Here is a 13,616-nt window from a genome sequence, read left to right on the forward strand (position 1 = left end):
CTGAAATGAAACCACATTTCACCAATGGGCCATGAAGAGTTCTCATCTTCATACAAATGGAAAAGAGGAGTAAGGGGTAAACACTGATTCAATTAAAGTATGTGTTCTACCAGATCCATTTAGAGGTATTTGGAAAAATTATGTATCTCTAATCTTAATTTCTTATGCTTTTTCATAAGACCTTATGAGATCCTCCAATTAATATGGATTTTTCATCATTGTCGAAAATCTATGAAACGCCTATAAGTAAAACTCAACACTGTGTTGTCTATGCAGAAGTGTCAGGTATTATATTCTACACACTGAGTGAGATTCAGTATATAGATGAGGTGACAAAGTTCGCAGTGCTTTTAACGAAAGGTCAAAATCTTCAACTATGATGATGATAACAACGACTAAAAGTGTTTGAACACTTCCCATTGCTCTAAGTTACAGTAATGTTACTCTAAACATTACTCTAAATAAGTACTTTTACAGGCAAGACCTTGTTATCAACGTAACAGCTCATTAAAGAAAGATCTGTCCCCATCTTACAGAGGACAAAAACTGCCACAGACACTCTGAGAAACTCGACTCAGATCAAGGAGGTAAGAAATGTTACAGCAAGCACTTGAACTCAGAGGGTTGTGCTCAGCAACTGAAGCTTAAGAATCAAATAGTTGATTAATACAGAAAGCATTAAAAGTACATTGACAGAGGGTTCCCTGGGAAAACGTGAAAGAAGTCCAAGGTGAACGACATGGAATGGCATGAAAGGTCATTATAGATGTGGACGCACAAGCACATACACATAAATTGTTAGTAATCTTACTATTACTTAAACCATTAACAGGATTGCATAGAAAAATTCAAGGCAATGGAATATACTGACGACAATTTCAACTGAAAAAAGATATAATATATAGTTTTAAAATCATGATGTCTTTTATCTAAACCAGACTTGCACTATACACATACATATCTATAAAAAATAACTGAGAGAAAAATCTCTTGACAGAATTTTGGACAATTTTTTATCATCCTTTTATTCACGTGTATTTCAGCATCTTTCAGACAATGAAAATGTATCCACTGTACTCAATTTAGTTTGTCAACATGATTCTGTAGTAGGCTACTAAAAGAAAAATGGTACGAACATTAAAAAAAAATAGAATACTTGAACTCAAATCTCAATAAGATAACCATACTCAAAAATATAGGGCTTCCCTGGTGGCACAGTGGTTGAGAATCTGCCTGCCAATGCAGGGGACACAGGTTCGAGCCCTGGTCTGGGAAGATCCCACATGCCGCGGAGCAACTAGGCCCGTGAGCCACAACTACTGAGCCTGCGCGTCTGGAGCCTGTGCTCCACAACAAGGGAGGCCACGATACTGAGAGGACCGTGCACCGCGATGAAGAGTGGCCCCCACTTGCTGCAACTAGAGAAAGCCCTCGCACAGAAACGAAGACCCAACGCAGCCATAAATAAATAAATTAATTAAATATATATATATATATAAATACAATTTTATCCATTTAAATTTACATAGCTAGGCATTAACAAAAGCCAAAGAATTTCTGTGTTTTTGCCACTAATAAAACATTGATTTCAAATTAGAAAATTTATTAGTATTATACATTATTTCCACAGGTTATGGAAAAAAATTATCATAATAGTAAAGTTAAAAACTTCCTGGACAATTAAAAATCATGAAAAAAAGGATACGGAAAAAAATAAATTCTGATTAAGCAAGAACATTTCAAGAAACATCATGAACAGATGGAAACGCTCGATGCATTCCCTCTGGAGTTACAGTGGAGTGAAGGGGGTTGGCAAGGGCGCCTGCCGTTCACCACTGTACCGTGTGCCTGAGCAGGGACCAACCACTAAAGGAAGTAACAGGGGGAAAACAGAGGGCAAAAGACACAGTGTGAGAGACTTGGAACTGCTAGTGTTCACAAATCTAAGGACACGGAAAGGTGAAAAGTGAAAGGATGGAAAAAGATATTCCATCCTAAAGAGAACAGGAGAGAATACATTATATCAGACAAAATAAACTGAAGAAAAACAAGTGACATGAGACAAAAAAACATTATATAATGACAAATGGGTCAATTTACCAAAAAGACGCAGCAAGTAAAACTATATATACATCTAACATTAGATATCTCAGAAAAATGAAGCAAACATTAAAGGAAAGGAAGAGAGAAATAGACAGCAGCACAGGAATAGTATGAGACTTCAGTGCCCCAGCTAAACTTACGGCTGGAACCAAAAACAAGATCAATAAGGAAACTATAGACCTTATTGGTTATTAGACATAACAGATCACATGACCCAACAACAGCAGAAAACACATGCGTCTCAAGAACACGTAAAACATTCTCCATGAGAGACCACATGTTAGGCCAAAACACAAATCTTAACAATTTTAAGAGACTGATATAATAAAAGTAAACAACAATGAAATAAACAGAAGAAAAAAAAGAAAATTCCCCCAAATGTGGAAATTAAACAACTCACTCTTAAACCACTAACAGGTCTAAGAAGAAATCACAAGGGAATTTTTAAATATATGGATGAAAAGGAAAATGCAACCTACCAAAATTTATAACACACAATGAAGGCTGTACTAAAAGGAAATTCTAAACTGCTAAATGCTTACAGTAAAAAAGAGAAAAGATCTCAAATCAGAAATTTATTTTTACACCTCTAGGAAGCAGAAAAACAAAAACAAACTAAACCCAAGTTTAGCAGAAGGAAAGAGGTAAATAAGAAAAATGAAACCAGGGACTTCCCCAGTGGGGCAATGGTTAAGAATTCGCCTGCCAATTCAGGGGACACAGGTTCGAGCCCTGGTCTGGGAAGATCCTACATGCTGCAGAGCAACTAAGCCCGTGCGCCACAACTACTTAGCCTGTGTGCCACAACTACTGAAGCCCACATGCCTAGAGCCCAAGCTCTGCAACAAGAAAAGCCACCACAATGAGAAGCCGGCGCTCCACAACGAAGACCCAACAACGAAGACCCAATGCAGCCAAAAATAAATAAATTAATATATTTTTTTAAAAAACAGAAAGATTAGACCAGAGATAAATAAAATAGAAAATAGAAAAATATAAAAATGAACAAACCAAGAGTTGGTGTTTTGAAAAAACTGAATGGGAAAACCCTTAGCTAGACTAAGGAAAAAAGAAAAAAAGATTCAAATAATTAAGAACAGATATGAAAAAGAAATGATTGCAACTGATATCAAAGAAAGTTTTTAAAGGAAGTACTATGAACAATAATGCCTGCAAATTACAGAATCTAAAAGATACAGGTAAATTCTTAGAAACATACAACCTACTAAACTTGATTAATCATTATGAAATAAAAAATTTGGAGATTGGTTCAAGATGGCAGAGTAGAAGGACGTGCTCTCACTCCCTCTTGCGAGAGCACGGGAATCACAACTGTCTGCTGGACAATCATCGACAGGAACACACTGGAACTCACCAAAAAAGATACCCCACATCCAAAGACAAAGGAGAAGCCTCAATGAGACAGAAGGAGGGGCGCAATCACAATAAAATCAAATCCCATAACTGCTGGGTGGGTGACTCACAAACTGGAGAACACTTATACCACAGAAGCCCACCCTCTGGAGTGAAGGTTCTGCGCCCCACATCAGGCTTCCCAACCTGGGGGGTCTGGCAATGGGAGGAGGAATTCCTAGAGAATCAGACTTTGAAGCCTAGTGGGATTTGATTGCAGGAGTTTGACAGGACTGGGGAAAACAGAGTCTCCACTCTTGGAGGGCACACACAAAGCAGTGTGCACACTGGGACCCAGGGAAAGGAGCAGTGACCCCACAGAGACTGAACCAGACCTACCTGCTAGTGTCGGAGGGTCTCCTGCAGAGGCGGGAGGTGGCTGTGTCTCACAGTGAGGACAAGGACACTGGCAGCAGAAGTTCTGGGAAGTACTCCTTGGCATGAGCCCTCCCAGAGTCTGCCATTAGCCCCACCAAAGAGTCCGGGTAGGCTCCAGTGTTGGGTCACCTCAGGCCAAACAACCAACAGGGAGGGAACCCAGCCCCACCCATCAGCAGACAAACTGATTAAAGTTTTACTGAGCTCTGCCCACCAGAGCAACACCCAGCTCTACCCACCACCAGTCCCTCCCATCAGGAAGCTTGCACAAGCCTCTTAGACAGCCTCATCCACCAGAGGGCAGCCTGCAGAAGCTAGAAGAACTACAATCCTGCAGCCTGTGGAACAAAAGCCACATTCACAGAAAGACAGACAAGATGAAAAGACAGAGGGCTATGTACCAGATGAAAGAACAAGATAAAATCCCAGAAAAACAACTAAATGAAGTGAAGATAGGCAACCTTCCAGAAAAAGAATTCAGAATAATGATAGTTAAGATGATCCAGGACCTCAGAAAAAGAATGGAGGCAAAGATCGAGAACATGCAAGAAATGTTTAACAAAGACCTAGAGGAATTAAAGAACAAACAAACAGAAATGAACAATACAATAACTGAAATGAAAAATATATTAGAATGAATCAATAGCAGAATAACTGAGGCAGAAGAACAGAGAAGTGACCTGCAAGACAGAATGGTGAAATTCACTGCTGCAGAACAGAATAAAGCAAAAAGAATGAAAAGAAATGAAGACAGCCTAAGAAACCTCTGGGAAAACATTAAACACAACAACATTCGCATTACAGGGGTCCCAGAAGGAGAAGAGAGAGAGAAAGGACCCGAGAAAATATTTGAAGAGACTATAGTCGAAAACTTCCCTAACATGGGAAAGGAAATAGCCACCCAAGTCCAGGAAGCACAGAGAGTCCCATACAGGATAAACCCAAGGAGAAACATGCCAAGACACATAGTAATCAAATTGGCAAAAATTAAAGGCAAAGAAAAATTATTGAAAGCAGCAAGGCCAAAACAACAAATAACATACAAGGGAACTCCCAGAAGGTTAACAGCTGATTTCTCAGCAGAAATTCTACAAGCCAGAAGGCAGAGGTATGACATATTTAAAGTGATGAAATGGAAGAACCTACAACTAAGATTACTCTACCCGGCAAGGATCTCATTCAGATTCGATGGAGAAATCAAAAGCTTTACAGACAAGCAAAACCTAAGAGAATTCAGCACCACCAAACCAGCTCTACAACAAATGCTAAAGGAACTTCTCTAAGTGGGAAACACAAGAGAAGAAAAAGACCTACAAAAACAAACCCAAAACAATTAAGAAAATGGTAACAGGAACATACATATTGATAATTACCTTAAACGTGAATGGATTAAATGCAAAATTAAACCAAAATACACAGGCTCACTGAATGGATACAAAAACAAGACCCACATATATGCTGTCTACAAGAGACCCACTTCAGACCTAGGGACACATACAGACTGAAAGTGAGGGGATGGAAAAAGGTATTCCATGCAAATGGAAATCAAAAGAAAGCTGGAGTAGCAATACTCATATCAGACAAAATAGACTTTAAAATAAAGAATGTTACAAGAGACAAGGAAGGACACTACATAATGATCAAGGGATCAATCCAAGAAGAAGATATAACAATTATAACTCTATATGCACCCAACATAGGAGCACCTCAATACATAAGGCAACTGCTAACAGCTATAAAAGAGGAAATCGACAGTAACACAGTAATAGTGGGGGACTTTTAACACCTCACTTACACCAATGGACAGATCATCCAAACAGAAAATTAATAAGGAAACACAAGCTTTAAATGACACAATAGACCAGAGAGATTTAATTGATATTTATAGGACATTCCATCCCAAAACAGCAAATTACACTTTCTTCTCAAGTGTGCATGGAACATTCTCCAGGATAGATCACATCTTGGGTCACAAATCAAGCCTCAATAAATTTAAGAAAACTGAAATCATATCAAGCATCTTTTCTGACCATAACATTATGAGATTAGAAATCAATTACAGGGAAAAAAACGTAAACAACACAAACACATGGAGGCTAAACAATACGTTACTAAATAACCAAGAGATCACTGAAGAAATCAAAGAGGAAATCAAAAAATACCTAGAGACAAATGACAATGAAAACATGACGATCCAAAACCTATGGGATGCAGCAAAAGCAGTTCTAAGAGGGAGGTTTATAGCAATACAATCCTACATCAGGAAACAACAAACATCTCAAATAAACAATCTAACTTTACACCTATAGGAACTAGAGAAAGAAGAACAAACAAAACCCAAAGTTACTAGAAGGAAAGAAATCATAAAGATCAGAGCAGAAATAAATGAGATACAAACAAAGAAAACAGTAGCAAAGATCAATAAAACTAAAAGCTGGTTCTTTGATAAACAAAATTGATAAACCATTAGCCAGACTCATCAAGAAAAAGAGGGAGAGGACTCAAAATCAATAAAATTAGAAATGAAAAAGGAGAAGTTACAACAAACACCGCAGAAATACAAAGCATCCTAAGAGACTACTACAAGCAACTCTATGCCAATAAAATGGACAACCTGGAAGAAATGGACAAATTCTTAGAAAGGTATAACCTTCCAAGACTGAACCAGGAAGAAATAGAAAATATGAACAGATCAATCACAAGTAATGAAACTGAAACTGTGATTAAAAATATTCCAACAAACAAAAGTCCAGGACCAGATGGCTTCACAGGTGAATTCTATCAATCATTTAGAGAAGAGCTAACACCCATCCTTCTCAAACTCTTCCAAAAAATTGCAGAGGAAGGAACACTCCCAAACTCATTCTATGAGGCCAGCATCACCCTGATACCAAAACCAAACAAAGATACTACAAAAAAAGAAAATTACAGACCAATATCACTGATGAATATACATGCAAAAATCCTCAACAAAATACTAGCCAACAGAATCCAGCAACACATTAAAAGGATCATAACACCATGATCAAGTGGGATTTATCCCAGGGATGGAAGGATTCTTCAATGTATGCAAATCAATCAATGTGATACACCATATTAACAAATTGAAGAATAAAAACCATATGATCATCTCAATAGATGCAGAAAAAGCTTTTAACAAAATTCCACACCGATTTATGATAAAAACTCTTCAGAAAATGGGCACAGAGGGAACCTACCTCAACATAATAAAGGCCATATACAACAAACCCACAGCAAACATCATTCTCAATGGTGAAAAACTGAAAGCATTTCCTCTAAGATCAGGAAAAAGACAAGGATGTCCACTCTCACCGCTACTATTCAACATAGTTTTGGAACTCCTAGCCTCGGCAATTAGAGAAGAAAAATAAATAAAAGGAATACAAATTGGAAAAGAAGAAGTAAAACTGTCATTGTTTGCAGATGACATGATACTATACATAGAGAATCCTAAAAGTGCCACCAGGAAACTACTAGAGCTAATCAATGAATTTGGTAAAGTTGCAGGATACAAAATTAATGCACAGAAATCTCTTGCATTCCTATACACTAATGATGAAAAATCTGAAAGAGAAATTAAGGAAACACTCCCATTTACCACTGCAACAAAAAGAATAAAATACCTAGGAATAAACCTACCTAGGGAGACAAAAGACCTGTATGCACAAAACTATAAGACACTGATGAAAGAAATTAAAGATGATACCAACAGATGGAGAGATATACCATGTTCTTCGATTGGAAGAATCAATATTGTGAAAATGACTATACTACCCAAAGCAACCTACAGATTCAATGCAATCCCTATCAAATTACCAATGGCATTTTTTATGGAACTAGAACCAAAAAATCTTAAAATTTGTATGGAGACACAAAAGACCCCGAATAGCCAAAGCAGTCTTGAGGGAAAAAAATGAAGCTGGAGGAATCAGACTCCCTGACTTCAGGCTATACTACAAAGCTACAGTAATCAAGACAATATGGTACTGGCACAAAAACAGAAACATAGATCAATGGAACAAGATAGAAAGCCCAGAGCTAAACCCACGCACCTATGGTCAACTAATCTATGACAAAGGAGGCAAGGATATACAATGGAGAAAAGACAGTCTCTTCAATAAGTGGTGCTGGGAAAACTGGACAGGTACATATAAAAGAATGAAATTAGAACACTCCCTAACACCATACACAAAAATAAACTCAAAATGGATTCGAGACCTAAATATAAGACTGGACACTATAAAACTCTTAGAGGAAAACATAGGAAGAACACTCTTTGACAGAAATCACAGCAAGATCTGTTTTGATCCACCTCCTAGAATAACGGAAATAAAAACAAAAATAAACAAATGGGACCTAATGAAACTTCAAAGCTTTTGCACAGCAAAGGAAACCATAAACAAGACAAAAAGACAACCCTCAGAATGGGAGAAAATATTTGCAAACGAATCAATGGACAAAGGATTAATCTCCAAGATATATAAACAGCTCATGTAGCTCAATATTCAAAAAACAAACAACCCAATCCAAAAATGGGCAGAAGACCTAAATAGACATTTCTCCTAAGAAGACATACAGATGGCCACGAAGCACATGAAAAGCCGCTCAACATCACTAATTAGTAGAGAAATGCAAATCAAAACTACAATGAGGTATCACCTCACACCAGTTAGAATGGGCAACATCAGAAAATCTACAAACAACAAATGCTGGAGAGGGTGTGGAGAAAAGGGAATCCTCTTGCACTGTTGGTGGGAATGTAAATTGATACAGCCACTATGGAGAACAGTATGGAGGTTCCTTGAAAAACTAAAAATAGAATTACCATATGACCCAACAATCCCACTACTGGGCATATACCCAGAGAAAACCGTAATTCAAAAAGACACATGCATCCGAATGTTCATTGCAGCACTATTTACAATAGCCAGGTAATGGAAGCAACCTAAATGTGCATCGACAGACGAATGGATAAAGAAGATGTGGTACATATATACAATGGAATATTACTCAGCCATAAAAAGGAACGAAATTGGGTCATTGGTTGAGACGTGGATGGATCTAGAGACTGTCATACAGAGTGAAGTAAGTCAGAAAGAGAAAAATATTGTATATTAACGCATATATGTGGAACCTAGAAAAATGGTACAGAAAAATGGTTTGCAGGACAGAAATTGAGACACAGATATAGAGAACAAACGTATGGACACCAAGGGAGGAAAGTGGTGGGGGAGGTGGTGGTGGTGTGATGAAATGGGAGATTGGGATTGACATATATACACTAATATGTATAAAATGGATAACTAATAAGAACCTTCTGTATAAAAAAATAAAATTCAAAAATTCAAAAGAAAAAGAAAAAAGAAATAAAAAATTTGAACCGAATTATAACTAGAGAAATTTAAAAAGTAATCAAAAACCTCAAACAAAGAAAAACCCAGGGGGGCTTCCCTGGGGGCGAAGTGGGTAAGAATCCACCTGCCAATGCAGGGGACACGGGTTCGAACCCTGGTCCGGGAAGATCCCACATGCTGTGGAGCAACTAAGCCCATGTGCCACAACTACTGAGCCTGCGATCTAGAGCACACGAGCCACAGCTACTGAGCCTGCACTCTAGAGCCCGCAAGCCACAACTACTGAGCTCGTGTGCCACAACTACTGAAGCCTGTGGGCCTAGAGCCCATGCTCCACAACAAGAGAAGCCACCACAATGAGAAGCCCGTGCACCGCAACAAAGAGTAGCCCCCACTCGCCACAACTAGACAAAGCCCACCCCCAGCAATGGAAACCCAACACAGCCAAAAATAAATAAATAAATAATAATTTAAAAGAACAAAAACAAAAAAAACCAAGAAAAACCCAGGACCAAATTCTATCAAATATTTACAAAATAATTACCACTAATCCTGCTAAAAATGTTACAGAGTTGAAGAGGGAACTCTTGCAAATTCATTCTACGGAACAGCATGATTCTGATACCAATCCCAGACAAAAACACAACAAGAAAGGAAAACTAGAAACCAATACCCCTGATGAATATTGATGCAAAATCCTTAACAACATACTAGCAAAATAACTTAACACCACATTAAAAAGATCTGACATCTTGATCAAGTGGATTTTATTCATATAAGGCAAAGAGGAGTCAACATACAAAAATCAATTAATGTGGTACACCACATTAACAGATTAAAGGGAAAAAACACACAGGACCATCTCAATTGATGCAGAGAAAAGCATCTGACAAAATTCAACAACCTTTCAAGATAAAAACTCAACAAACCAGAAAGAGTAAATTCTCTCAACATAATAAACGCCATTTATGAAAAAAGCACAGCTAACAACATTCTCAGTGGGGACAGACTGAAAGCTTGTCCTCTGAGAAAAGGAAGAAGGCAAGGATGCACTCTCTGCACTACTGCTCAACAGAGTACTGGAACTCCTCGCCAGAGCAATTAGATAAGAAAAAGAAATCTAAGTTATCCAAATTGAAAAATTATACTTACCTTCTTTCCTAGATGACAAGGTTTTATATGTAAAAATCATAAAGATTCCACAAGAAACCTGCTATATCAAGAGTCTTAGAAAAGTTGTCGCATACAAACTCCAAATGCAAAAATCGGTTGCAGTTCTATACACAATGAACAATGTCAGGGCTTCCCTGGTGGCGCAGTGGTTGAGAGTCTGCCTGCCAATGCAGGGGACACAGGTTCGAGCCCTGGTCTGGGAAGATCCCACATGCCACGGAGCAGCTGGGCCCGTGAGCCACAATTGCTGAGCCTGCGCGTCTGGAGCCTGTGCTCCGCAACAAGAGAGGCCTCGATGGTGAGAGGCCCGCGCACTGCGATGAAGAGTGGCCCCCGCTCGCCGCAACTAGAGAAAGCCCTCGCACAGAAACGAAGACTCAACACAGTCATAAATAAATAAATAAAAGAATGTGAATTTCTAAAAAAAAAAAAAAAAAAAACTTAGCAAAACTTTCTTAAAAAAAAAAAATGTCAAAAGAAAACTAGAAAACAATCTTATTTACTATAGCATTAAAAAGGGATGAAATATTTAGGAGTAAATTAGCCAACACGGTGAAAGACTTGTACACTGAAAACTACTAACCATTGCTAAAAGAAATACAAAAAGATACAAATAAATAGAAAGACAACCTGTACTCATGGGCTGGAAGACTTAATACTCTTAAAATATCCAAGCTACACAAAGTGTTCTACAGATTCAATGGACCCATTATCAAAATTTCCATAGCAATCTTTGCAGAAATAGAGGAAAAAAAAAATGCTAAAAGTCATAGGGCAGTTCTAGAGACCACAAATAGCCAAAAGTCTCTTGAACAAGAAGGAAGGTGGAGGCCTCCCTTTTTATTTCAAAACATATTGAGAAGTAATCAATGTGGTGTGGTACCGGTATAAACACAGATACATAAACCAAATGAACAGAACACAATACTCAGAAATAATCCTTTGCATATATGTAAAATGTATTCACAAGGGTGCCAAGATACAGAGAGGGGAAAGGAGAGTATCAATAACAATGGTGCTGAGAAAATAGATACCTACTAGGAAAAGAATGAAGCTGGAATGTTGCCCGTATCGGAAGTAAAAACTTCTGTCTGTCAAAGGATACAATCCACAGAGTGAAAAGACAACCTCTGAGGAATGGAGGTGATGAAAGTAATTTAAAGAATTTCCAACTGCCAGAGATTTAGGTTGATTTCATAGTTTAAATTTGATGATAAACTAAAAAACCCTCTACCACTGATGTCTATTTTTGAACTTTCCATTCTATGACCAATCATTAAGATTTAAGGAGAGTGACTCACATTTTTAGCTTGAATCGCCTTAGAAAAAGTCAGAACAAACTGCCCCAATTGGTCTGATTTTCAGATTTTATCAGGTACTGTGCATATTAATACCTGACCTCCAAGTGCAGCTTCTGTAACCTGGTTGACAGAGAGTGGACAGTGCATCCGGATGGGGCCCCTCAACAATCCCTGCTGCCCAAGAGCACTGACACCACGTCTCCAATCCATGGGTGTGAAATCTAAGTGGAGATGACAGACCCTGAGGGAGGGCCCTGGGTGAGTGTGAATGTACAGGTGTCAGGCAGGATACTTCAGAGAAGATTAGCGAGTCCAAAAAAGGCATTTCAGAAAAAACAGACTGAGAATCAATCAAAAATATGACTTTACCTGAGAAAGAGCCATTTCTGACTCCTTTTCTTTCCTCTCCCTCCTCTTCCGGGCTTCTTCCTCAGACAACATGAGTCTTTAGAGGTTGACCCTGAAAGTTGAAAACATGCTGTTTAATGCTAAGAATCAACACACCCCCTTCCTAAGTCACAGCCCCTTCCTGAGTCACCACCACACACACAGGGAAGACCTCAGCACGTGGAACAGACAGTCCCCTGCTGCCCACTGTCCCAGGAGGGGCTCAGGACAGTAAACTCCCACACAGAGACCAACAAGGGAGTTTTCCCACCCTTTCCTTCAGATCAGGCTCCCCTCCTGGTGAGGCCCCCACGTACACAGCAGCAGCGGGCATCTCAGCTGGACCCGACGACCCCCTGCAGGTCACAGACCAGCCTTGATCCATCCCCACGCAGAGCAGAGCCCCTCAGCCTCAGCCCAGATCCCAGCCCTCAGGAACGGGGGCACCCAGAGTCACGATGCTCAGTGATGGACCCGGATTGGAACCACTTGGGGCAGCATAAATATTATCGAGCTTTGGTCCCACACTGACTGCATGAAGGGGAATCCCTGGTCAGAGGGTACAAAACGTGTATATGCATAAAGCCTCATCGATCTAATGGGAAGCCTGGGTTGAGCAGTGCTCAGAGGAGGCAAGCCCAGCACAGCCCCCACTTTCTTATTCTTTCCCAGCTTTACTGAGGTATAACTGACTAACGAAAATGGTGTAAATGTAAGGTATACAAAGTGATCCTCTGATAGATGTGTATACTGTGAATAATTATCACTATCAAGTTAAGTCACACTTCCATCAACTAACAATTACCATTTTGTGTGTGTGTGTGTGTTGTGAGGACACTTAATTGTTTCTCTGTGAGCAAATTTCAAGTATATAGAAACAGTACAGGCAGCATGCAGTACATCAGATCCCCAGAACTTATTCATTTTACAACTGAAAATCCGTATGCTTTGACAGACATCGCCCCATTTTCCCTATCACCCAGCTCCTGGTAACAGCCTTTCTACTCTATGGCTCTATGACTTTGATAATTCTAGTTTCCATGTACAATACCTGTCCTTTGTCAGGCTTATTTCACTTAGCATAATGTTCTCTAGGTTCATTCATTTTGTCATAAATGCAGGATCCTTGATTTTTCATATTTATATACAGTGAATAACATTTCATTATACATATTATATACATACTATACAATATACAGTATATGTTTAGATACCACGATTTTGTTACCCATTCTTTTGTCAACAGACATTTTGGTTGTTTCTGTTCCTTGGCTCATGAGACTGCAGATGTGTCCCTGAAAGCACTGATTTCCTTTCCTTCGGATACCTGCCAGAAGAGGGTTTGATAGATTGTGTGCCTGTTCTATGTTTAATTTATTAAGGAACCTCCATATTGTTTTCCAGCATAGCGGTACCATTTACACACCCACCAACAGCACACAAAGGTTCCCTGTTCTCTGTATCGTGCCCCTGTGTGTGTGCATAT

At 39.0% G+C, this 13,616-nt stretch overlaps 1 protein-coding gene across 10 annotated transcripts in view; it reads right to left on the reverse strand.

The window, feature by feature from the left end:
* LOC137753006 (zinc finger protein 665-like) overlaps positions 1-13,616 on the reverse strand; it is an 82,468-nt gene that overhangs the window by 63,212 nt on the left and 5,640 nt on the right. For all 10 annotated transcript variants that reach the window (XR_011071350.1, XR_011071344.1, XR_011071348.1 and 7 more), the window contains exon 3: positions 12,113-12,203. Coding sequence is in view for 1 of the 10 variants with exons in the window: in XM_068527954.1 (XP_068384055.1) it covers positions 12,113-12,184 (72 nt within the window). In the remaining 9 variants the exon portion in view is untranslated. The remainder of the gene's footprint in view (positions 1-12,112; positions 12,204-13,616) is intronic.

The sequence above is a fragment of the Eschrichtius robustus genome, chromosome 19 (genome assembly GCF_028021215.1).
Source record: "Eschrichtius robustus isolate mEscRob2 chromosome 19, mEscRob2.pri, whole genome shotgun sequence".
NCBI classification, from domain to species: domain Eukaryota; kingdom Metazoa; phylum Chordata; class Mammalia; order Artiodactyla; family Eschrichtiidae; genus Eschrichtius; species Eschrichtius robustus.